This window comes from Heptranchias perlo, chromosome 1 (assembly GCF_035084215.1).
Source record: "Heptranchias perlo isolate sHepPer1 chromosome 1, sHepPer1.hap1, whole genome shotgun sequence".
Lineage (NCBI taxonomy): Eukaryota > Metazoa > Chordata > Chondrichthyes > Hexanchiformes > Hexanchidae > Heptranchias > Heptranchias perlo.
In genome coordinates, this window is record NC_090325.1 from 107,542,578 (window position 1) to 107,569,467 (window position 26,890).

At 41.2% G+C, this 26,890-nt stretch overlaps 1 protein-coding gene across 1 annotated transcript in view; it reads right to left on the bottom strand.

The window, feature by feature from the left end:
• Positions 1-26,011, bottom strand: part of LOC137337941 (uncharacterized) — a 104,925-nt gene extending 78,914 nt beyond the window's left edge. Inside the window, exons 1-9 of the mRNA XM_068001779.1 lie at positions 25,490-26,011; positions 22,016-22,195; positions 19,853-19,941; positions 18,147-18,197; positions 14,610-14,708; positions 9,795-9,895; positions 4,903-5,048; positions 313-422; positions 92-220 (exon numbers count right to left, since the gene is read on the bottom strand). Of these exons, the coding sequence (XP_067857880.1) occupies positions 92-220; positions 313-422; positions 4,903-5,048; positions 9,795-9,895; positions 14,610-14,708; positions 18,147-18,197; positions 19,853-19,941; positions 22,016-22,195; positions 25,490-25,934 (1,350 nt within the window). The 5' untranslated portion in view covers positions 25,935-26,011. The remainder of the gene's footprint in view (positions 1-91; positions 221-312; positions 423-4,902; positions 5,049-9,794; positions 9,896-14,609; positions 14,709-18,146; positions 18,198-19,852; positions 19,942-22,015; positions 22,196-25,489) is intronic.
• Between the last annotated feature and the right edge of the window lie 879 nt (positions 26,012-26,890).

Below are 26,890 nucleotides of genomic sequence, written 5' to 3' on the forward strand. Positions count from 1 at the left end.
AATTATGTTACAGAATTACCTATAGAAGAAAAGTAAAAATAAAATGTAACCATATTTTATAGAGGTATTGGCTAAATGTGACAAACCATACCCTAATAAATATGCGATCCTTCATTACATCTTCTCCATCACCCATATAACACTCTGAAGTTCCAGCCAAATCCTTCACATCTTGACGAAGTTGAATGGACCCTGGATTTGCAATGAACTGTAATATATTCTTCAAACAACACAAGTTAAAATCAAACCTCCAAAAATGGTTGAATCTATGTTTAAATCCAAAAGAACCAAGATATTTTTAAAACTCACTACCTGATCAAAAGAGCAATCTGAAAAATAAGTGGTGAGAAGACAGAATTGGTTCTCTAACGCAGCACGAGAAGTGGCTCTTCGGTAATTTTCCATACCCTTATCATCAATACCTATTGGTTAAGTGAAAAAAGTACTATAATTAATGATGGTGAATATTGTTACAAACTGGAATATTTACCCCAATATGTTTCACTTAACTATCCCAGATATGAAATGTAAGAACACATCTGTCTGTTGAGCTTCATGTCTGCCAAGCATTTGGGCCAAATGGGGTGTGCAGCTAGATATTGTACAAGAGTAAATAAGTAATATTGAATTTATTCAAGATACTGGGTAGCCTAGAGTAGTGTCTGCACTTTTGCGCACTCCATTATAGAAAAAACATTAAAGTGTAAACGTAGCTTCACCAGGACGGGAAATTATAATTATGAGGAGAGACTTGAGATACTGGGACTATTGAGGTTTTTCAAATTATGATGGGTTTTAACAAAGTCAATAGGGAAATGCTATTTCCTCTGCTTGTGGAGTCAGTGATGAGGGATCATTAATTTAAAACTATCATTAAGACCCTACAGAGGTTAAGAAAAATTTATTAAACAGAGAATTTTTGGAGCATAGAATGGTTGGCTTCAGGAAGTGGTTGAGGCAGTACCATTTCATCTTGTAAGGGAGAAGTGGAAAAATATTTGAAGCAGAGGAAGATACATGGCCATGGGAGATATCTGGACAGTGGGCCTTGTTTTGAATTCCTCCAGCAAAGAATTGGTACACACGATGTGCCAAATGGACTCTTTCTCTGCTGTAAACTTCTATGGTTCTAACGTAGCAAATGGTGGCAACACCATTACTTCCAAGTTTCCCTCCAAGTCACACAACATCCTGACTACGATCGTCACTGGATCAATATCCTGAAATTCCCTACCAAGATAATTGTGGGTGCACTATCACCAAAAGGGCTGCAACGGTTGAAGGAGAAGGCCCACCATCATTTCCTTAGAGCAACTAGGATGAGTAATAAATATGGCCTTGCTAGTGTAGCCCAACGCAATTGACCCGCCATAAGCGATGGATGGTAAAACCATCATCGGTTGTAAGAATTAAATATTAGCTCCAGACAAAGGTATTCGATATTTAGGAAGGACAAGCAAAAAGGAAAAGGAATAGGATTAGCGTTGTTAGTAAAGGATGAAATCAGAACAATAGTGAGAAAGGATATTGGCTCAGAAAATCAAGATGTAGAATCAGTCTGGATGGAGTTAAGAAGCATCAAGGGGAAGAAAACACATTGGGCAACATTAATCTGGAGTTTACTGACAACGCTTCACACGTCTCCCCACCTTCATGTTCTCTGTATTGACCTTCCCTCCCCTTCTGGATTTCTCACTACATCTCTGGGCAATGGTTGCTCTGCTTTTACAAGTTTAGAGACTCCAACAACTACATCAAATATGATTCTTCCCATCCTTCTTTCTGAAGAGATTCTATCCGTGTCTCTCAGTTTCTCTGTCTCCATCATTTTGCTTTGATGACTACACTTTCTGCGATGGACCTTTGGAAATGGCTTCCTTTTTCATCTGTCAAAGCTTTCCCTAGTCTGTGGGCAAGTAGGCATTTGATCATCCCTGCCCGTTTCCCAATCCTTTGTTCTCACTCTTCACAAACAACACATTCCATCCTTTCGCCTCTGCATTCAATACAGCATCTTCAGCATTTCTGCCACCTACAACATAAAGGTAATGCTCAAATGAACTTCCACCCCAACACATCTCTAGCTTTGGCAGGCGTGCTAAAGACCCTCATTAACATGCTAAATTAGGCTCTTGCTCAGAATGATTCAAAGCCAAGAATGTACTCAACTTAAGTAATAAACTTGACGGATTGAGTTTCTAGTGGGGATTGCATGGAAGTGTTGGCATCCAATTTCCCGGTTCCTGCAGCCTGAATCTTAGCGGCGGAACCAGTACCGCCAGTCAGAATATTCACCGTACTAGACTTTATATACACCAGAATTGCAGTACAATGATGCAAATTGACTAAAGGAACAAAAGAGTAAATTAATAGATGGAGGTTTAGCTGGACTATGTAACACATACAGTACCTTTTGCACACAATATTCTGATATGCACTCCTGGTGTGCATGTTCTGTGCCAGGATCACTAAAGTGAAAAATTACCCCCAATATGTTCAGATGATTTACCCTTCATCATTGGACAACACTAATTGCTATTGAATTTGAAGACTGGACAAATCAGGAAGAATGATAATAAGTAGATTTGAAAAATAGAGAGAAGGTAAACATAGTGTCATGGAGAGGGTGAACATGGAGTTAGTTATAAGATGTTAGACAGATAAGACTGGGAAATAAGACAAGCAGACAAAATATATGACAGAAAACAGAGACTGGCAAAAGGTGGGAAGTGGTGTTCCACAAGGATCGGTGCTGGGGCCATTGTTGTTCACCATTTACATAAACGATTTGGACTCAGGAATCGGAACTGCCATTTCAAAATTTGCGAACGACACCAAATTGGGGGTACAGTTAATGCTGAGGAGGGCTGTGACAAAATACAGGAAGACATTAATAAACTTGCAGAATGTGCATGTAATTGGCAAATGAATTTTAATACAGATAAGTGTGAGGTGATACATTTTGGTAGGGAGAATAAGGAGGCTACATATTGATTGGATAATAAGAGTCTAAATGGGGTGGAGGAGCAGAGGGATCTGAGGGTACAGATACACAAATCACTAAACGTAATGACGCAGGTTAAGAAGGCCATAAAAAAAGCAAGCAAAGCACTGGGGTTCATTTCTAGAGGGATGGAATTGAAAAGCAGGGAAGTTATGTTAAACTTGCATAGAACCTTGGTTAGACCACACTTGGAGTACTGTGAACAGTTCTGGTCTCCATATTATAAAAAGGATAGAGAGGCACTGGAGAAGGTGCAAAAAAGATTTACTAGGATGATACCAGAACTGAGAGGTCATACCTATCAGAAGAGATTGAACAGGCTAGGGCTCTTTTCTCTACAACAGAGAAGACTGAGAGGTGACCTGATAGAGGTCTTTAAGATTATGAAAGGTTTTGAGACAATAGACGTAGAGAAGATGTTTCCACTTGCGGGGGAGACCAGAACTAGGGGCCATAAATATAAGATAGTCACTAATAAATCCAATAAGGAATTTAGGAGAAACTTGTTCACCCAGAGAGTGGTTAGTATGATGAACTCGCTATCACAAGGAGTAGTTGAGGCGGCTAGCATAGATGCATTTAAAGAGAAGCTAGGTAAACACATGAGGGAAAAAGGAATAGAAGGATAGGCAGGTAGGGTGAGATGAACCAGGGAGGGAGGAGGCTTGTGTGGAGTATCAACACCGGCATGGACTTGATGGGCTGAATGGCCTGTTTCTGTGCTGTACTTTCTATATAATGCTATGTAATATAAACGTGAGACATCGAGATGGAGACAGAAACGACCGAGGAAAATTGAAGGTTTACAAGGGTAGATAAAGTGTGAATGGTGTGTAATGCGATGAGAGAGAAGGGAAAAGATAAAAAGTAGAGGGGGAAGAGAAATGCTAAGTAGAGAAAACAAGTTATCGTAAAAAGACAACATGCTGGAGAGAAAATACAGAGGAAGAAAAGTTAGCAAGAAAGAAATGGAGAAAGAAAATAGCAGACTACAAGGAGGCAGAGCAGAGATAAAGAAAGAAAAAGAAAGAACGTGGATTTATATAGCTTCATTCACAACCTCAGGACAACCCAAGGTACTTCACAGCCAATTAAGTACTTTTGAATTGCAGTCACTGTTGCAATGTAGGGAAACGCAGCACCCAATTTGTGCACAGCAAAGTCCTACAAACAGCAATGTGATAAATGGGCAGATAATCTGTTTTTTACTGATTGCTGGTTGGGGGATAAATGTTGACCAGGGCAATGGGAGAACTCCCCTGCTCTTCTTCCAAAAAAACCATGGGATCTTTTACGTCCATTTGAGCTGGCCCACAGGTTTAATATCTCATCCAAAACACAGCACCTCTGACAGAGCAGCACTCCTTCGGTCCTGAAGTGTCAACCTAAATTATGTGCTCAATTCTCTGGAGTGGGGCTTGAACCCACAAACATCTGACAATCACCGAAGCAAAAGTGCTATCATTGAGACAAGATTGACACATAAGCAGCGATAGTGGAGAGAGGTACAGAAATGATAGAAAGATAAGACAGAACTAGAAAGCGTATAGAATAGAAAGTTAATAGAGGGTAAAGAGGAAGGGGTTGAGGAGAAATAATGTTAGCAAGAGAATGAATGAGTATGAAAGAGAATGGTGCACGAGAAAATGGGACAGGCTGGGAGAAAAGTTCAAAATCAGACAAGGGGGAAAAGAAAACAAAAACAGATGTTTCAACAGATGTATTGGTTAGCAAATACATATATCTACATTTCTAAAGGTAAAGGCACATTTTAGCTGATATTAAATATGAGACCATACCAAAGATCACCTCAAGTGATTTGAATATCCTGTCAGTAGTTTATGTGTGCAAATTTATGCATATTTGTCGCAATGAGCCCTGAATTCTAAAATAGGTACCTTCTTTTATCATGGTCACCAGTTCATAAAGAATTGATTGAAGGTCCTCAATGCTGAAATATTTTATTTTCATCTGATAAACTGGACCATATTTCAAACGAGCATTGCACTTTGTGGTTGTTGAGCCAAAGTCTGTCATGTCCTTCCTGGAAAATATTTTTCATCAGAAAATCATAAACATGGCCAAGTTTAACTCAAAACATGTTAACATTTAACTGTGTCATAAATTGCAAGTACAGTATCCCCAGTTACTAATTATTCACAAATCAAGATTAATCAACATTTCAGAGCAATTAAATCTTTTAAGGAAAATGCAATATTTGCTTTAGAAAATTAAGCAAAACAACTGGTTTGGGCAGAATGGGTGCACAGGAAGTGGGCCCAGATGCTATGGTAGCTTTCCAGCTCCAAACATAGTCTGTGCAATACCCACTCCACCGAGCACATGCGCCACAGGTGTTCTGTCCACATGCTTATATTGGGGGACGGGGTAATGTGCTATGTCACAGTTCCTGCCGCAAAAGTTCCTTGTCCACCAGAAGGCCAATCATGTAAACACACAGAAATGAGATTGGTCATGGATCTGTGGCTTCCAATTGGCTATGAAATTTGTCGACGAGATGCTGGCCCTTTTTGAGCAACTTGCCCAACTCTGTCATGGTCTTTTGATTCCAGGTTTTGAATGCCCCCACAACGAGCATCTCTGAAATGTCACAGTTGAGCCAAAGTGGGATGAGGGCTCATGTCCCATGGCATATCTTCAGTGAGAGGTAGACTCGCTCTCACTCGCTCTCTCTCTCTCTCTCTCTCGTCAGTGTTAGCAATACAATTGAATGTGTTCAGGGGCCAATTAGTCTGGTGTGTAGGGGTGGGTATACAAGGAGCTTAACAAAGTAACAATTGTCTCCAAACCGAGTCAAAGGTTTTGCAAGCAGCTCGTATTTCAGACAACTAATGCTGAGAACTGTGCTGATAGTGCATGAGGTTCAGGAGGCATACCTTGCTTTCCCGCCTGGGCAATTGGACCTGCCATAGATGTATAGACCGTGTTCCTGCTTGACACTGCAGGAAAGCTACGTAGGAGCTTGAGTGGACAACTTCTAGAAAAGGTAAAGTCAGCAGCATATCCTTATCACCACCCTTCCCAACACTCCATCCAAACCCAACAGCGCAAGACTAGACGAGAAACAGGAAGTTGTCAATATTATATCACTCTTCCATTCACTCCTCACTCAATACCCAAATCCCCCGCCATTCACCCCCAATAAATAGCATACTCCAATCCAAACTACCCGCACTCAGCTTCAAACCAACTGCCAAGAATCAACATCATGTCCAGTTCGAGCAAATTGTGGACCCTCCCTTAAATGAGGGTTATGAATATTTTCAGGTTTTATGAAGCAATTCTTCAGGGGTCGTCCTTTTTAAAATTTTGTTCTTGGGACATGGGCGACACTGGCAAGGCCACATTTACTACCCAGCCCTAGTTTCCTGAGAAGGAGGTGGTGAGCCTTATCGTTGAACCACTGTAGTCCTTGTCATGATGGTGCTCCCACAATGGTTTCGGTTGGGGATTCCAGAATATTGACCCAGCAACAATGAAAGAACAGTGATATATCTTCAAGTCAGGCTGGTGTGTGACCTGAAGGGGAACTTGGAGGTCATGGTGTTCCCACAACATTGCGGCTCTTGTCCATCTTGGTGGTAGAGGTTGCAGGGTAGGGAGATGCTGTTGAAGTAACCGTGGCGAGTTGCTGCAATACATCTACAGATCACACATACTGCAGCCAATGTGCTGGAGAGGGTAGATATTGAGCCCAGTGCAGGGGCACCAAATAAGTGAAGCCTCTTGGGTGTTGTAGCAGATGCAACCATCCAGGCAGATGGTGAGTATTCCATCACACTCCTGACTTGAGCCTTGTAGATGGTGGCGAGGCTTTGAGGGGATCAGGAGATAAGCCACTTGTCACGGAGTAAAGAAAGAAAGATAGAAATTGCATTTATATAGCTCCTTTCATGATCTAAAGATGTTCCAATTACTTCACAGCCAATGAAGTATTTTTTGAAGTGCAGTCACTGTTGTAATGTAGGGAAACGCAGCAGCCAATATGGACACAGCAAGGTTCCACAAACAGCAATGAAATTAATGACAAGATAATCTGTTTTAGTGATCTTGTTTGAGGGACACATTTTAGCCAGGACATCGGGAGAACTCCCTTGCTTTTCTTCAACTGCTGCAATGGAATTTTTTACATCCATCTCCAATAGTGCACCTGACTACTGAAATGGCTGCCTAGATTATGTGCATAAGTTGCTGGAGTGGGGCTATGAAACCACAACCTCCTGACTCAGGTGCTAGTGCTGATCCAAGGCTGACACTTACTACCCAGCCTCTGCCCTGCTCTTGTAGCCACGGTATTGGTATGCCTGGTCCAGGTCAACTTCAAGTCAGTTGTGACCCTCAAGATGTTGATGGTGGGGGATTTGGCGATGGTGGTGTAATTAAAGGTCAAGCAAAGGTGGCTGGGATTTCTCTTGTTTCAGATGGTCATTATCTGGCACTCATATGGCATGAATGTTACCTGTCACTTGTCAGCCCAAGTCTGGATATTATACAAGTCCTGTTGCAGCCTGGAATGAATTGCTTCATTATTCGAGGAGTTTTGAATGGAACTGAACCCTGTGGAATCGGCAGTCAACAGCCCCACTCCTGGCTTTTTATCAAAGTGAAAGTAATTGTTGAAGCAGCTGAAGATGGTTGGGTCAAGGATGCTTCCCTGAGGAACTCCTGCAGTGATGTCCTGGGACCATGCTGACTGACCTCTGACAACCACAACTATCTTCCTTTGTGTCAGATACGATTCCGTCAATTGGAGGGTCTTTCCTTTGACCCTCCCCCACAAAAATGACAATTTTTGCTGGGGCTCCTGGGCTATATTTGGTCAAATGCTGCCTGGATGTCAAAGCTAGTTTCTGTCACCTCTCCTATGGCATTCAGCTCTTATGTTCATTTCTGGATTGAGGCTGTGATGGTATCTGGAGCTTAATGGTTAAGACACATCCCCAACTTATACATGGGTCATCTAATACTCAAGGATAAATAATAGTTTTATTCCTGTAATATCGGCATTCATTCAGAATCACACTGAAAACCCAACAACTGACCACACCAGGGATCTTGGACTTGTCAGCAGTCTAATACCATTGTTATAGTACTGGTGCTGATCTGAGACTGGTACCTGTTTAGAATGATGCAAGGCTGGTAGATACAAACAAGACTACTTGCTGGACATTGTTCTCTGGCATAGATAAACACCCTGCTTACTGGTATCCAAACACAGATTACATTTTAACCATTGGCTTTCAGTTAATGTTACAAATCAGATGTACAAATTTCACAGGCACTTGTAGGGATACATTTTGCTTCGCTGTGTGCCCCAAATAGTCCTATTTTTGTAACTCACAGCAGAGAAAAATGGGTGGAGACCACTTTGCAGCGCCCTGCGGGGGGGACAAAGTCAATGCCAGGCGCACAGCATCATGAACATGGATGCAGTACAGGAACAAGTTCAATGCTTTGACATGAGTGGGCAAGGTGAGTGAGGTCAACTATCAAGTGGCATCTCCTACCAACTGCACCAAACACAACACCCCCCATCCCTCACATACCAATAAACTCTTTCCATCAGTACTCAACTCTTCCAATCAGATGCTTCCTCCCGCCCTTACACATTACCACTGTTTCAAGCCGCCCACCCACAACTCACAGGCCACACACACTGGCAGCTGTTCAACCATGACAGGCACATCACCCAGGCACACGCCTCGCTTTCTTGCAGGAGAAGATGGCGCATATCAAGATGCAGCAAGTGGCAGTGGCATTTAGCCCCTCGAGTGAGATCATGGTGGACCTGTGTCCTAACTCAATATACCCACCTTAACCCCATATGCCTTAATACCATTGGTTCACTGAAATCCATCAATCTCAGATTTAACATTCACAAGTGAGCTAGCATCAACTGCCGTCTGCAGAAGAGCATTTCAACGCCTCCCACCCATTGCGTGTAGAAGCATTTCCTAACTTCACTCCTGCACGTCCTGGCTCTAAATGTTAGGCTATGTCCCCGTGTCCTAGTATTGAAGTCTAGGAGACCTCCAAAAACAGTTACAAATGTCTCGGCAGCCTGAAGCAATAATCCAGCCACTAACCTGTAAATCCTGCATGATCCCTTTAAATAACGCCGGTGGGGGGTCCTCCAGGCACTCTAAGACACGTTCAGATGGTCGGGGTTAGGACTGTGCATTGAGTGGAGCGTTAAGACCCAAAATGGTGTCTATCACTTCAAATCAACTTTGCATACTGATTTAAGCCATTTTCTCCCTACTTTACATGATTCCAGCGTTTCTTATCTGCGCCTGCACAAACTCCTGTACCAAGATGGCGTCTGGCACACGTCACGCAGGAAACGTGCGTGCGCATCCAAGGTGCCATCTTGGATGTCGAAGAGGCCGTGTAGCGCCGAAACAACGGGCGCTACACGGCCCAATTTAACGTCCTAAGAGTCTATTTGAACATTGCAACATATACAAGTGTCAGGAGCAATTTTCTGACTTTGCACTGCTGACGGGAGGCCTCGCGCACCAAAAGCAGAGATTTGAAATTCAAGCATATTTTGTACACAATTTTCCGATGATTATTTTAAATGATCTGAAAATCATCCCCAGTGTGCAATTCGAATTTCTAATACGCAGCACTGAGGGCAAGGTTCACTTCCAGCAGTGCAAAGGCAAAAAATTGTCCCATAATGTAAATACACACAGTATTAAATTCAAGTAAGTGCATTTAAGCATAGTCTTAACCCTCATAGTTCATAATGAGTAGCTGTACTTACACTGGAAGCAAATAAGGTTGTAGAAAATTAAGTCCTTTTGTCTTCCAATAATTGCGGAGTGAATCAAATGATTTTTTCTCATTCTCCATGACCTCCTCCATCTTAAATCAAATAACCAACATTTCAGTTTTCATACAGTTGACATTATTCACATTTGAAAACATTCACTCATCTTAGTGCCAACCACACTCAAACCCAATTAGAAAAAAAGTCAAATTTTTCCAAGAAAATCGCTTGGAGCTGAGATGATCCAATCTACTATATATTTTAACCAATGCTCAATGATGCTACAAAAGTCTACTGTAAAAGAGAGAAACAGTGTAGGATAATAAATCTAGGCAAATCTCAAAGTGGACATGTACTTGTTCAGTTCTGGTACAGATGCAGTATTGCTGCAGTGGATTAAAACGTTCTGTTTCATTGTCTGTCTTACTCCTAACTTCCTGCTTATTAAACTCCCCCTTCAAGACTTTCCCTCATAACTTAAATTCCTGATACCGAGAATCATCTTTGTTGCTTGACTCTAAATTCTCACGGCAATAATATCCTTCCTATGATTTGGTAGCCAGAATTATACAGAGCACCCCAGATGTATGACCAAAGACTTTTACAGTAATAATATAACCTTTCGATTTTGACCCTATCCTTCTACTATTTCAACCCAATACCTTACCTCGTTTTCTCAGCAGCCAAGCACTGGGCTGATGGTTTCAGAGATTCATTCACATTAACCCTAACACCTCTTTCCTGATCAGTACACAGTGTGGCTGTCCTATTGAATACATAAGCCTAGAAAATACATGTGACGATATTAGAAGAAAAACAATATGACATGCCTTAATCATCATTTTAAGCATTCATCCATTTAAATTAAACGGCAACAGTAATTTCAAAGTGATACTTTCTCGATAGATTGTTGCTCCCAAACTAATTATATCTATTTACACCAAAGTACATCTCCCAAATAATTCCCAATTTCATAAACAATTCAAATGCTTGTGAATCTGATTGCTTGGTTTCTCATTATTTGCACTATTTTTGGTATATGCAGACTTGGAGATCTTGTTTATGTTATCCTAGTCCAAATCATATATCTATAGAACAATATTTTTTGTTTCTTTAGAATCATGTCTGGATTTCTGCTTGCTTCAGTGTTTCTACTGTTTGATTGTTGCCAAAATAAACTTAGGCAATCAATCAATCAGATACGAGGGTGAGAACGTCCCCTCCCATTTCATCTACCACTACTATTTCATAGCCCACAACCTCAACCACTATGTTACCATCTGCTGCCCGCCTCTCCCTCACTTCCAGACCTTCCATGGTTTGATATAACTCAGTCTCATTCCCACTGCTCACTCCTTTAGCTCCCAATCTATCAACGAGTTCACCCTTTCTTGTAGACTCATCTCCTATGGCCTTGCCCTTGCCCTTGCCCGCTACTCAATTTCCAGCCCTCTCATTACCAGCCTGAGTCTCCCTTACCACACACTTTCCAGGGCTCCTACTATCTGACAGGCACCTTACCCACTTCATGTTTGCTGCCCTATCCAGCCTTTCCTCGGTCCCACCCTTTATCTTTATCTGAAGGCACGAAGCATTTGTAACAACATAGATGAATTAGTGGCGCAAATAGAGATAAATGGGTTTGATCTAATAGCCATTACTGAGACATGGTTGCCAGGTGAACAAGGTTGGGAACTAAATAGTCCAGGGTACTTCACATTTCGAAAAGACAGGCAGAATGGAAAAGGGGGGTGGGAGTAGCCATGATAATAAAGGAATAACATAACGACAGTGGTGAGAAAGGATCTTGGCTCGGAGGATAAGGAAGTAGAATCAGTATGGGTGGAAATAAGAAATAACAAGGGGCAGAAAACGCTAGTGGCAGTAGTTTATAGGCCCTCTAACAGTAGCTATACGTTGGACAGAGTATTAATCAAGAAATAATAGGATCTTGTAACAAAGGTAATGCAATAATCATGGGGGACTTTAATCTTCATATAGACTGGGGAAAACAAATTGGCAAAGGCAGACTGGAGGACCAGTTCTTGGAATGTATTCGAGACAGTTTCCTAGAGCGATACTTCATGGAACCAACCAGGGAACAAGCTATTTTAGATCTTGTATTGGTAATGAGACAAGGTTAATTAGTAATTTCATAGTAAAGGATCCTCTGGGGAAGAGTAATCATAATATGATAGAATTTCACATTGAGTTTGAGAGTGACGTACTTCAGACTGAAACAAGAGTCTGAAACTTAAATTAAGCCATATAAATAGGTATGAGGAGCGAGTTGGCTAAGGTAGATTGGGAAATTTGAATAAAAGGTATGACAGTAGATAAGCAATGAGAAATATTCAAAGAAATATTTCAATATTCTCAACGAATATACATTCCACTGAAAAATAAAAACTCCAAAAGAAAAGTGATTCATCCGTGGATAACTAAAGAAGTTAAGGATAGTATTAGATTAAAAGAAGAGGCCTATAATGTTGCCAAGAAGAGTAGTAAGCCCGAGGAATGGGAGATTTTTAGAAACCAGCAAAGGATGACAAAAAAAGTTGATTAAAAAGGGAGAAAATAGAATATGAAATTAAACAAGCGAGAAATATAAAAACAGATTGAAAGAGCTTCTACAAGTATGTAAAAGAGAGTAGCAAAAGTAAATGTTGGTCCCTTAGAGGCTGAGATAGGGGAAATTATAAAGGGGACTAAGGAAATGGCAGAGACGTTAAACAAATATTTTGTAGCTGTCTTCACAGTAGAAGACACAAAAACCATACCAGAAATATTGGGGAACCAAGGGGCTAATGGCAGTAAAGAAATTAAAGTAATAAATATCAGCTGAGAAAAAGTACCAGAAAAATTAACGGGACTAAAAGCTGATAAATCCCCTGGACCTGATGGCCTAAATCTGAGGGATCCAAAAGAGGTGGCTGCAGAGATAGTGGCTGCATTGGTTATGATCTTCCAAAATTCCCTAGATTCTAGAATGGTCGCAGCGGATTGGAAGGAAGCAAATTTAATCCCGCTATTCAAGAAAGGAGAGAGGAAACAGGGAACTACAGGCCAGTTCGCCTGACATCAGTCATTGGGAAAATGCTGCAATCCATTCTTAAGGAAGTGGTAACAGGGCACTTAGAAAATCATAATATGATTAGGCAGAGTCAACACGGTTTTATGAAAGGTAAATCGTGTTTAACAAATTTATTGGAGTTTTTTGAGGATGGAACTAGCAGGGTCGATAAAGGGGAACCAGTGGATGTAGTAAATTTAGATTTTCAAAAGGCATTCGATAAGCTGCCACGTAAAAGGTTCTTACGCAAGATAAGGGCTCATGGGGTTGGGGGTAACAGAATTAGCATGGATAGAGGATTGGTTAATGGACAGAAAACAGAGAGTAGGAATGAACGAGTCACTTTCAGGTTGGCAGGCAGTAACTAGTGGGATGCCGCAAGGATCAGTGCTTCGGCCTCAGTTATTTACAATCCATATTAATGAATTAGATTAAAGGACCGAGTGTAATGTGTCCAAGTTTGCTGATGATACAAAGCTAGGTGGGAAAGTAAGCTGTGAGGAGGACACAAAGACTCTACAAAGGGATATGGAAAGATTAAGTGAGTGGGCAAGTATGTGACAGATGGAGTATAATGTGGGGAAATGTGAGGTTATTCACTTTGGTAGGAAGAATGGAAAAACAGAATATTTTTTAAATGGTGAGAAACTAGTAAATGTTGGTGTCCAGAGAGATTTGGGTGTCCTCGTACAAGAAACACAAAAAGTTAGCATGCAGGTACAGCAAGCAATTGGGAAGGCAAATGATATGTCGGCCTTTATTGCAAGGAGGTTGGAGTACAAGAGTAAGGAAGTCTTACTACAATTGTACAGGGCTTTGGTGAGACCTCACCTGGAGAACTGTACACAGTTTTGGTCTCCTTATCGAAGGAAGGATGGACCTGCCTTAGAGGCGGTGCAGCGAATGTTCACTAGATTAATTTCTGGGATGAGAGGGTTGCCCCATGGGGAGAGATTGAGTAGAATGGGCCGATACTCTATGGAATTTAGAAGATTGTAAACAATTTTACAACACCAAGTTATCGTCCAGCAATTTTATTTTAAATTCACAAGCTTTCGGAGGCTTCCTCCTTCGTCAGGTGAACGATGTGAAAATGTGAATTTAGAAGAATTAGAGGTGATCTCATTGAAACGAATAAGATTCTGAGGGGGCTTGACAGGGTAGATGCTGAGTGGTTGTTTTCCCTGGCTGGAGAGACTATAACTAGGGGGCATAGTCGCAGGATAAGGGGTCAGCCATTGAAGACTGAGATGAGGAGGAATTTCTTCACTCAGAGGGTTGTGAATCTTTGGAATTCACTACCCCAGAGGGCTGTGGATGCTCAGTCATTGAATATGTTCAAGGCTGAAATAGATAGATTTTTGGACTCTAGAGGAATCAAAGGATGTGGGGATCAGACAGGAAAGTGGAGTTGAGGTCAAAGATCAGCCATGATCTTATTGAATGGCGGAGCAGGCTCGAGGTGCTGCATGGCCTACTCTTGCTCCAATTTCTTATGTTCTTATGTTCTAATTACAGCGTTTTAAGAAAGTTCTGTGACTGGAACACATTGGTCTGAAATTATGTTGTGTGAATTTTAGTGTACAATACATTCATACTTTGGTATTCACGTTTCTTAATTTCAAAGCCTTATATTTAAATTATAGCCTGCCAGAATGCTTTCTTTTGCTTTTGCATATGATTTGCAGGTTAACTGATATCATGAATACAAAAATGAGCAGTTATGAAGCCCTTACCTTCAAATGAAATGATGATGTGCGTTTGCAATTTGCCATCATTTTTTGAAAGGCTTCTTCTCTTTCATCTTCTTTTAATTCCTCAAGATTTTCTCTCAACTTTGAAGACATAGGAAGAGTACATATTATGGCTGATTCATTGATTGAGTGCTCCCTTTGAGTTGCAATGCTCGTAAGGAGTGCTGGTTGGGAAATGGCGGGCCTGCAGCCTTAGTGACCATCCATTTAAATTAATGGGTGGAAATCAGAGGTTGAGCTCCCAAAATTTCCTGACCAGGATTCCTTGTGACCACCGGTCCTCACATGGAGTATCTGATTATGGAAATAGCCCTATTGTACATTGAAACACCAGTTTAACATGTAAAACAGAATATGGCACAGGATTATATCATCCCTATTTCATCGTCTTTCTATCTGTCATTAATGTTTGGACCAAGCCCTCTTTTCAAATTGTAATGTTAGATCATGGGAACAAAGACGAGATCATTGAGCCTGCTCCACCATTTTGTTAGCCATGGCACCTTTTCATCTTTTTGATCCCAATTCCTTGATCTTTCTCCAATTCCCTTAACACCCCAAAGTACCAGCCATCTATTTGTATATTAAATAGCTCAATTAATTCAGCACAGAATCATAGAATGATACAACACAGGAGGAGGCCATTTGGCCCAACGTGCCTGTGCCGGCTCTTTGAAAGAGCTGTCCAATTAGTTCCACTCCCCTGCCATTTCCCCATGGCCCTGCTAACTTTTCCCCTTCAAGTATTTATCTAATTCCCTTTTGAAAGTTATTACTGAATCTGCTTCCACCACCCTTTCAGCAGTGCATTCCAGATCGTAACAACCCGCTATAAAAATGCAATTGTGGCATTTCTGAACAATGCATTCCTCATTCTCATAGTACTTTGTCCGAAGAAATTATTCTTGCACTTATGAACATACGAAAAATGCCGGACAGGAAAAGACCAGCTGGTCTACATTTAGCCTAAATTTTAACCATCTTACTTCTAACTTTAAGATTATGTCCCCTTCTTCTGGATTCCCTGACTGATAGAGAAGTTGTTCTCTATCTAGCCTGACAATTGATTTCGGTTTTTTTAGCCACCTTAATCAGATCACCTCTCAACTGCCTTAACTGCCTTTCAGGAGTGAGATTAGAAAACATTTCTACACACAAAGGGTGGTAGAAGTTTGGAACTCTCTTCCGCAAACGGCAATTGATACTAGCTCAATTGCTAAATTTAAATCTGAGATAGATAGCTTTTTCGCAACCAAAGGTATTAAGGGATATGGGCTAAAGGCAGGTATATGGAGTTAGATCACAGATCAGCCATGATCTTATCAAATGGCGGAGCAGGCACGAGGGGCTGAATGGCCTACTCCTGTTCCTATGTTCCGAGCTGTTCACTTCTTCACATTTCATTATCCTTCCCAGCTTAATGTCATCTCCAAGCTTGACTATACACTTTAATCTCAAATCAAAGCCGCTGAATTCAAATTACCGAATAATTTTTTTAAACTCTAAATTCTCACTTTTCTTGTATTGAAGCTTAATTCAAATTATTGGATAATTTCAATTTCCATTGCCCAAATTGACTTGGAAATATCATGAGTAGATCGCAATACCCTCTATTTTCAAACACAAGACATTTATACATAGAGCGAAAAGCTGGAGTCCCAGCACTAATCCATTTGGTGGATTTGTTATTTAATTGCATGACCCTTTCATCCCAATTCCTGCCTCCTGCTTTCCAATCAATTTCCTCTTAAGTGTCAGATTCTGCTCTGTTGTAACAATGACAAATCCTGAAGTTCTCCAATGATGGAGACCATTAAGCTTTAAGTCCTGTTGTGGTTACAACTGAGATTTCTCATAGAAACTGAAAAAAACTAAGACCTTGAAATATCAAAACTTTCTTTGTGATCTCTCAGTGCCAAAATATGCCAATTTGTACAGTCAATAATAAGCAGTGAATAGGCAATTTGTGCATGGAACTCCAAGCTGGGACAACAGAATTGATAGAGAGGGCTTTTTGGTCGGTGCCTGAGCCATCCTGAGCAGCTAATCTCCATGGTGTGATAACCATGCCTGTGGTATATCATAAAGCATTTCCCACACAAAAGGGATTCATTTTCTAACTTCACATTAGTAGCGGGAAGCCTTGTCTGCTGGGAATGCATATCAGAAAATCAGGCATGCACCTCATTTTCTGACCAAATTTTTCAATATGTGTTGCGGATGGGTAAGGCTCCCCACTGGTAATATTAAGTCAGAAAATTACCTCCAAGCTGCTATCAACCCATAAGTCCAGTTGCTTAAGTTTCTTGACCAGGAAAGCAAGTTTTTGCAATGAACTGGAACTTTGTTAGCTGCTAAGTCAACTCCTACAAACATACAGGGGGTCTGAGCTGAATCGATGAGCATGATAGAGGATCTCTACAGTGGTTGTTACCAATAATTGAAGGCCTATGTCCTTCTAGATATCTCCAAAATTAAAAATGATAACTTTTGAGATATCTTCAGCAGATACTCACCTACTTGACTTGGGTCTAATGAACCTAGACATTCATGCTGAGCGACACAGATATTGGACATGTGTTGACTGGCCAAAGGGTGCTCAGGGATGGTAGGGAGATAATTCTTCTCCTCCTCAGAGTTTGAGTCTGAAAGACTCATTTCCAATTTCTGATGAGCAAAGTATTTCAGTCACCGTAGTGATCATATGGCAGCAGGAGACAATAGAGCAATGCTCCTGCAAATTCACAGGTTGATTCATTAACTGTTTAAACAAATGTTGGCCATGAAATGCTGAAAGTCAGGAGCATGTACTCCTCACACCTGTTTTCTCTTAAGTCAATTTGGCCACTTTGGCAGTAGCCAGTAGAGTAAGGGAATGTGATGAAGGCTCATTTCAAGCATCTGTCGAAGAGATAAGCAGTACAGTGAAATCTGTGCACAGGGACACCTCCAAAAAAGGGACAACTGCAAAGAAAGGACACTCGTTGACAGTCCCAAATAATTTACTGTACATACAAGGACTATTATGAAAATAGGGACACCCTGCAAATAAAGGATACCTGATGCAACTCCCTTTGGTGTCCCTAATGTACAGGTTTCACTGTATATAATGGGCAATGATTCTGGGTTTCTGATTACTACCAAAATTATGGTCAGTGCTGAACAATGAAAACTTTACTCATAATTCCCAAATTTTGCGACAAATGAACTTTTGATCAGAGATCAAATTCAAATGTGAAATGTTTGAAGTTCCAAATTTACATTCTGTTGTTGGAGATAAATTCACAATATTCAGCAACAATTCAGACTTATTCACACCACAGTTCATTATAACAATAGATTATATTTTAGGTCCTTTTCAAAATAATGGATACAACTTTGTAGATACAATATGCATACTTCTGGTTTCTAGTATAATTTTCTAATAAATCAATCCCTGCTGTTTATGACAATTCAACTCCGATGAATAAGCAAAAAACAGTTGTAATATATTGAAATTGAATTTAGTGAAGTACTTACAACTTGGGGAATCTTTTCCATTTCTTCTCTGCAGTTTGCTTTACTCATGTCCTGAGTGAACCAAAATAGTTTTACTTCCTCAAAAAAAATGGTAAAGCATTTGTGCCCACTTTTGTGGACAACCAATAAGATATAAAACTTCTACTCAAAATAAATAAACACACATTACAAAATTTAAGAGATCACCTTAAGGTTAATTCCCTGATCGCGTACTCGTGACGAGAAGGTGTACTCACCAGGACCACTAATCGGAAAATCATAAGCCCACTGTCCTTGACATTCCATCCATTTAAACCCCTGCGAGTGCCACTTCTCACCGCAAATACCCGAACCAGGAATCAGCCCTCATCTTTGGAGAAGATTCAGATACCAGCCTTTCATTGCCACACAAGTTATGGTCTTATTTTGGGTGCATGCTGAATCTAACTTTATTGCGTCCTTGTGCTCAGTCTCAAGCAGGCTCCTTCATTTACAGTGGGAAGGTTTTGCAGTCAGCACCACTTCCTCTTGGGTTTCAGGATCAACCACGATTGGCTGCAATGCCTATGTTTGTGCTAAGGCTGATCAGGTTATCTGAACAGTAGCCAAAAAGCTCTGGTCACTGGATCAAAGACAGCATTTGGTAGTGCCAAACAGGTTGCTGAAGGGAGTCAACTGAGACAAAATCGGCCAGCATAAGCCTGAGGACACTGATACTGAAATGCAGAGTATTAGATGGGTTAAAGTGGTATTGATGACTTTGTATTAATAAAAGCTTATCAACTTTGCAAAACTTGAAAACTTTCACTGCAAGGGAGTTCTCAGACTGTAACACAACACTGGACTTTGTCTGATGCAGGAAGCAACAAAAGGGTAACAAAATGAACCACTTTCAATGGCAGGAGGCAAAGAACGAAGTGCATGACCCAAAAGGAGGACTTGTACATAGAAGGGAAGGAAGGTCACTTTTTCCAGGTGGCTGCATATGCTCTATTAAAGGTATTGGGCTCCTCTCTTTTTCCTCTCCTCACTGGTGATGGGATTCTTGTTGGTATGTGAGGCTGAACAAATGAGGAATACACTGACACAGACAGAAAGAAATTGGAGCTTTAATCTGTAAACCTTTCCCTACGATGAAAGAAACTCAAGCAACATACAATCTATTCTTAGTTCAAGCTCACTTTCACATTTTTTAAGCACTAAATTACTATTTTTCTATGTTATTTACATCACTTAATTCAAATTACTGAATAGTTCAAATTATTTGCACCAAAAATGCAGCTTTGAATTATCAGATTAATTATCAGAATTATCAGGAGTAGACTGCGCTTATCTACACCACTTGATTAGGGTTAGTTTTATGAATATGTACTCCTGGGTCTCGCCTGCTGAGATTGGTTCTGAAAGTTTATACTAAGCATGCAGTGCACCATCTAAAAACTTAAGCAAGAACAAAGAAACTCTCAATAAAAGCAAATAAGTCAACAAATCATACGGAGATGGGGCTGAGATTTTCGATCCTCTGGAGTAAGTATCAAATTCCACCATTCCATGCCCAATTTAGGAGAGCACGCACATGTAATGTTCAGGATCTGTTATCTTTTAACCCACTTCACATATATACACATGTGCACATACATCAAGAAAAATCTTAAATTATATTTTTAAATTGCCTTTTATAATTTAATCACATTTTGTTGTCTATACATTAAAAAGGTGACCACTACCTTCAGGTACTTATTGTTTTCCTTGTATTCCACTTCACTGTCAGCTGTCAGACACAGAAGAAGATTCAGTATGAAACTTTTTCCTTTTCCTGTTGAACAAAATAATTGATTTACAATGTTAAATGAAGCTGTATACATATATAGCGGACAGTATCATCTACGTACTAACATATCTGACCAACCATCGTACCTTTGATGTTTACTGCATTCACAACCAACAAGACAATCCAATAAGAAATGGATTAATGGTTGTTTTACTATTACTCATGGGAAGCAAATAGAATCACAAGAAAAATTATTTCAGTACTGTGTGAGGGAATGAAAAAAAAATCTAACCAGATTATTACATAAGGAAATTTTAAAAACACACAGGCTGTGTCTGGGGCTAGAAAAGTGCCTAAAGCTGTGAGCCGAGTTCTGCAAACACATTCCACCCTATTGTCCCACCCCATCCTTTCCCCAGCCAGTCCTCCCATCTAAGGGAGACCAAACGACACAGAGAAACAGCAGTCCCTGACTCCCTGCTCAAACACCACAGGAAACTCCAAACAGCCGTTCTGCCACCCTCGCCTATTGATCACAATGCCTGACCCAGTCTCCAGCTGCCAAAGATAGTCCTCATGTCTGCTGATACATAATGCTACCCTAATTTCACCCATCTATATGCTGAGTAACATGTATTAGTGAATTTCTGAGTGCCCTGTGATCTTTTGGGCAAAATCTTCTTTGACCCCACATCACCAACCATGTCTCGCACACAGCAGGAGGCTTATCAGAAAATCACAGGTACACTTCTAGTGGTATGATTTCTCGGGGAAGGTAACCTTACACATATTGTGGCTAATCTAGATTTGTGAACTATGATTGCAATGGAATGCTACATGGATTTTTATGTTGACCAGATATGTATACTTTGCAAATAACATTAATTTCCCTGTCATGAGAAATGGTTTGGCCATTTCTTTGTTCCATACTTATATTCATACATCCAACTCCATTTCAAGATTAAATAAATTAAAGAGAGTTCTTTGCCTTGAAGAATGAAAGGGGAAGAAAGAAGAAACATCTTGCATTTATACAGCACCTTTCATAACCTCAGGAATTCCCAAAATGCTTCACAGTCAATGAAGCAGTTTTGGAGTGTAGTCGCTGTTTAATGTAGGAAACACAGCAGCCAATTTGCACACGGCATGGTCCCACAAACAGCAATGTGATAATGACCAGATTATCTATTTTTGGTGCTATTGTTGAGGGATAAATATTGGTCAGGACACAGAGAACTCTCCTGCTGTTCTTCAAATAGTATCACAGGAATGTTTTATATCCACCTCATGGAATCAGTTTAACCTCTCATCTGAAAGACAGCACCACCCAACAGTGCAGCACTCACTCACTACTGCACTGAAGTGTCAGCCTAGATTATGCACTCAAGCCTCTGGAGTAGGACTATGAACCCACAACCTCCGAACCTCAGAGGCCAGAGTGCTACCAACTGAGCCAAGGCTGATACTTTTCTAAGACTTCTTTTTAAGCCACAATTTAAGCCACACAGCCTCCTTATTTGACTGCAGCCTTTTCCAAATTCTATGCAGGGTTTGTAGCTTCTCATTGAATTTATGCTTCATATACAGTTTAATATGCAGGCTTTGGGAGTGGGTAAAATCACATGAATTGCTTCCTTCCTGTACCTTGGATTCTCAGGTCAATTTTACTAGTTCATGCTCCCAGCGAGGAGGCTTGCCTGCCAGGACATGCTGGAAATTCCAGCACTCTGCCTACGCTTTTCCACCCACTAAGTGTAAAATCGGGCAGGTTGTAAAACCAGCATTGCACCTGATCCTGTCAATTCCCAACGGGCAGGGTAAGTTAAAATTGCCCCATTGTGTCTGTACCAGCTTTCCTAAAGCAATACAAAAGTAACATCAGTGGTCCTTTAAATATAGCGCTAATTTTATAATATTCCACAACTTCCTACATAACTGTCAGCATATGTACAAGTTCCTTATTTTCACAACTTGGAGTTTTTTGGAATAATCCTTGCTTTATTTTATGATTTATTTTGCCAAATAATTTCAACATTTTATATTTTGCACCACGTGCATATTCCTTTATGACAAAATACTGGTTGTTTCAGGTGTGAAAGATACTGAAAACTTTATTTACCATTTTGTGACAGCATGGAAATCTTAGTACGTTTTTCTTCAAATTCCTTAATAAGGCAGTTGATATCTCCTATAGTATTTCTGATGCCAAGCCAATCCACTACTCCGCCTGATAGGACTTTCACTTTATCTTCAAGTTTGTTACAAACAGTTTTCAGAATGTGCTGTGCCAAATCCAGTTCTACAAAAAAAAAGTGAACATAGATTAGAACGGATCCAATTTTACTCCCAAGTCCTCCTAAACTCACAAATAATATTAAAAGTTGACGATCTCAACAATCTACAAAAGGTTAAAGCAATTAAGAGCTGATGTTGCAGTCCAGTTGAGGTTTGGGCTTCCAATGCATCCCTAGCTGTTATCACAAAGCTAACCAGCTGCACAGTGAACCCAGTGGCTGCCTGTCAGGTCAGATCATTTATATAGTTATTCAAAGCTGCCCGTGCAGGGAGTTCGACTAATTGGGGGAAATTGCACTATCTGAAATATAAAGGAATGTAGCCACTGTTGGGGCAATGAACACCTTATCCCTATTTCAAGCCTGATGAATTGCATGAGGTAAATGCGAGGATGGTTATCTTGTTTGGTACTCCAGAATACCCTTCCCAGACACAGCAGTGAACAATTCCTGAGCAGGCTCAGATCTTACGCTGTTTGGGTATGGCTTCCCACCAGGAGAGTGGGAGCACAGATCAGCCCAAAAGTGAAATGTGAGGAATGCAGAAAATTGCAAAAGGACATGTACCCAAGGATTTCCGTGGGGCTTTTCCGATCACCCAGTGTAACCTTGGCGGAAGATTGTTGGAAATCCTGGAGGAACGGCATAAAACGCTGTTTCTCCAGGATTTTCGTCAAGCTTCCGAAGTTACAACAGGAGATCGGGAGAACTCAATGGAAATTCTACCTCTTGCATTTTAATGTAACAAAGTGTGAGGTAGTAAGATTTGCATGTGAGAACAACAGAACATAAGAAATAGGAGCAGGAGTAGGCCATTTGGCCCCTCGGGCCTGCTCCGCCATTCAATAAGATCATGGCCGATCTTTTACCTCAACTCCACTTTCCCGCCCTATCCCCATATCCCTTGATTCCTTAGTGTCCAAAAATCTATCGATCTCAGTCTTGAATATACTCAACGACTGAGCATCCACAGCCCTCTAGGGTAAGAATGGCAGAATGTCACATTTCAGGATTTTTGAACATTTTCACAAAATGGATTTGGAAAAAAGACTTATATTTCAGGATGCATTTCAAAGCAAAATGTATTCACACATTTAAAAAAGGCACTGAGATGAAAGGTGATTAAAATGCTCATGAACTAGGTTTTGAAATTGTTTCCTCAAAGACTGTAAAGAATAAGTAATTTGCTAGTCTATCTTGGTAATTAATTAAACATCTCACACTCACTGTTGGGAAGTCCGTGGTTCCGGACATTCAACAGGAGGGTGTCTGGTATCGGCCCTCGACCTCAAGTTGTGAACGTGGAGATAAAACACAGACAGATACAAACGGGCAGTCCAGTTTTTAAACAGAAAGCTGGGAGGACAAACTTTCACCAGACTCAGAAGATTAGGATACAAGATGGTAGTTAGAAGCAATGCAACTCATTGATGTGGAAAAACAAAGTATCTTCATTATTTTGCAGCTACACAGAGGCCAGATATACTGACTGAATGAATTAAATGAGTCCTGTTGCTCTATGTGAAGAGCAGGGGAGTTCGCCCAGTGTCCTGGCCAATGTTGGTCCTGCTGCAGCATTGCTGGGATTTTGAGGATGGACACTGGCAGGTTCCTTCTTGGTAGGGGAGTCTTCAATGAACCCCAACCCAGGAAAATGAGTCGGGATTAGGGCAGAGTTGGAGGGACAGACGGAACCCTCACCCCACTGATACTCTGCCCCAAAGAGAAGAATCCAGCCCAGAATATCCGTTACCCTGAATTGATCTGAACAATCACACTTTAAGAAAAAGAAAGCCAGTCACTTACCATTGGGTGCTTTTGAACTGAAACCTAAAACCTTCCAGCATTTTCCAATGTGCACAATTCACTAACCAATTGCTCTGACTGATTTTCAAAGGAGGAGGTCCGAAAATTGGTGAGAAAAAGAACACTTGTACAGTAGGAACACAGAAACAGAAGTTGACCGTTTGGCCCATTGGGCCTGCTATACATTATGTTAGCATTAGCAGTTCTATCTTTTTAATCCCAATTGCTCCTCTTTCTCCATATCCATTTACTTAATTATTATACTTGACAATTGTACCTTTGCAGCAAAATATTACATTGGCCATTGCAACAATAACTTGCATTTATATAGCGCCTTTAATGTAGTAAAACGTCCTAAGGCATTTCACAGGAGCGTTATGAATCAAAATTTGACACCAAGCCACTTAAGGAGATATAAGGGCAGGTGACCAAAAGCTTGGTCAAAGAGGCAGGTTTTAAGGAGCATCTTAAAGGAGGAGAGAAAGGTAGAGAGACGGAGAGGTTTAGGGAAGGAATTCTAGAGCTTAGGGCCTAAGCAGCTTAAAGCACGGCTGCCAATGGTGGGGCGATTGAGATCGGGGAGGCGCAAGAGGCCAAAATTGGAGGAGAGCAGAGATCTCGGAGGGTTATAGGGCTGGACGAGGTTACAGAGATAGGGAGGGGTGAAGCCATGGAAGGATTTGAAAACAAGGATAAGAATTTTAAAATCAAGGCGTTGCCGGACCGGAGCCAATGTTGGTCAGCGAGCACTAGGGGTGATGGGTGATCAGGACTTGGTGCAAGTTAGGATACGGCAGCAGAGTTTTGGATGAGCTCAAGTTTACGGAGGGTGCAAGGTGGGAGGCCAGCCAGGAGAGCATTGGGGCAATCGAGTCTAGAGGTAACATTTGCCTGAGGAAGGAGAAAATCTCCGAAAGCTTGTGAATTTAAAATAAAATTGCTGGACTATAACTTGGTGTTGTAAAATTGTTTACAAGAGGTAACAAAGGCATGGATGAGGGTTTCTGCAGCAGATAAGCTGAGGCAGGGGCAGAGATGGGCGATATGACGGAGGTGGAAGTAGGCGGTCTTAGTGATGGAGTGGATATGTGATTGGAAGCTCATCTCTGCGTCAAATAAGATGCCAAGGTTGGGAACTGTATGGTTCAACCTCAGACGGTGGCCAGGGACAAGGATGGAGCCGATAGCTAGTGAATGGAGATTGTGGCGGGGACCGAAGACAATGGCTTTGGTCTTCCCAATATTGGAGGAAATTTTTGCTTATCCAGTACCGGATGTCGGACAGGCAGCGTGACTTTGGTAAGGGCTTCAAAACTATAGCAAGCTTCAGGAACCACACACCTATTCCAGCCACATGGAGCAGTGTCACAGGTTAGGTACCGGTATTACACCAGCATAACCAGCTGGGCCTGCACTTATCTGGATGTGTGCCTTGTCGCAATCTGCATCAATGACAATGTTCAGACCCCTCCTGTGAATATAAACCCAGTTACCTGAGACCAGCGGCTCCAGTGGAGCTCCAGCATTCGCAGGGTCTTTAATTCTCTCGATCCAGAAATTACCAGAGGGCATCAGTTGCTGCAGCCTGAACTTGAGTTTATGGAGGAATAGTTTGAATGTTTCCTCGCTCAGTGGGGTTGTTTCCACAAACTCAACTACGATGCTCCCTGGTTTTATTGCCTTCAAGAACAGACCAAAAGTTTCCGCCACTTCTGTGAGGACCTTGGATAAAGCCATTGAGTGCAATTGCCTCAGAAGGAGAACACTCGCCCCTGCAATAGCGATCGGGCGAATAATCCCGCCAGATGTCCGAGCGAAGCTATCGCTGATGCGGATAGATAGGTTCGCATTTCCGAGATTCATTTGAAAGTTAGAATGTGAGTCTTCGCTGAGCCTTGCTCTTCTGGCAGGTGGTGATCCCGAACCCGAAATCTCCATCTTCACCCAACACAATCGTGCAGAGATCCAGGATTACAGATTTACTGTCTAAATTCAAAACCCAATTGACTCTTCCTTTATATCACCTGACAGACTATTTCCTGACTCAGTCAATGCGATGCAGGAAGTGGTTTTGCCGTCACACTTCATTTCTCTGAACTTTATTCACAAATAATGCAAAATACATACATATAAAATCCAACCAAAAAAATTCTGCACAGGTCATAAACACAGTTCAAGGTACTCAAAGGTACATTATTTCAAGTGGTGTTGGGAATGGTACATCCCATTATTGCATGTCAAAGAATTCTGTATTTACATTAAGGTGTACAATTAGTGTTGACCCAGGTACATTTTTTGTCCATTTCATTACACTTGAAAATATGTTGCATTTATATTGAGTTGTACAGTTTCCATTGGTGTTGGCAGTTACATTTGTTTCTATTCAAAGAAGACATATTTGAGGTACACAACTTTCTGAGGTCTTTGCTCCACTTTTTTTATATTCGTTCATGCGATGTGGGCGTTGCTGGCAAGGCCAGCATTTATTGCCCATCCCTAATTGCCCTTGGGAAGGTGGTGGTGAGCCGCCTTCTTGATCCGCTGCAGTCCGTGTGGTGAAGGTTCTCCCACAGTGCTGTTATGGAGGAAGTTCCAGGATTTTGACCCAGCGACGATGAAGGAATAGCGATATATTTCCAAGTCGGGATGGTGTGTGGCTTGGAGGGGAACGTGCAGGTGATGGTGTTCCCATGAGCCTGCTACCATTGTCCTTCTAGGATGTGCTTTGGGAGGTTCTGTCGAAGAAACCTTGGCGAGTTACTGCAGTGTGTCTTGTAGATGGTACACACTGCAGGTACTATTATACATATATATGTATAAAAATTCATTAGAAAAGAGAACAGTGCCAGGGACTGGCCGACAGCTAATGTTATTCCTATATTTAAAAAGGGAGA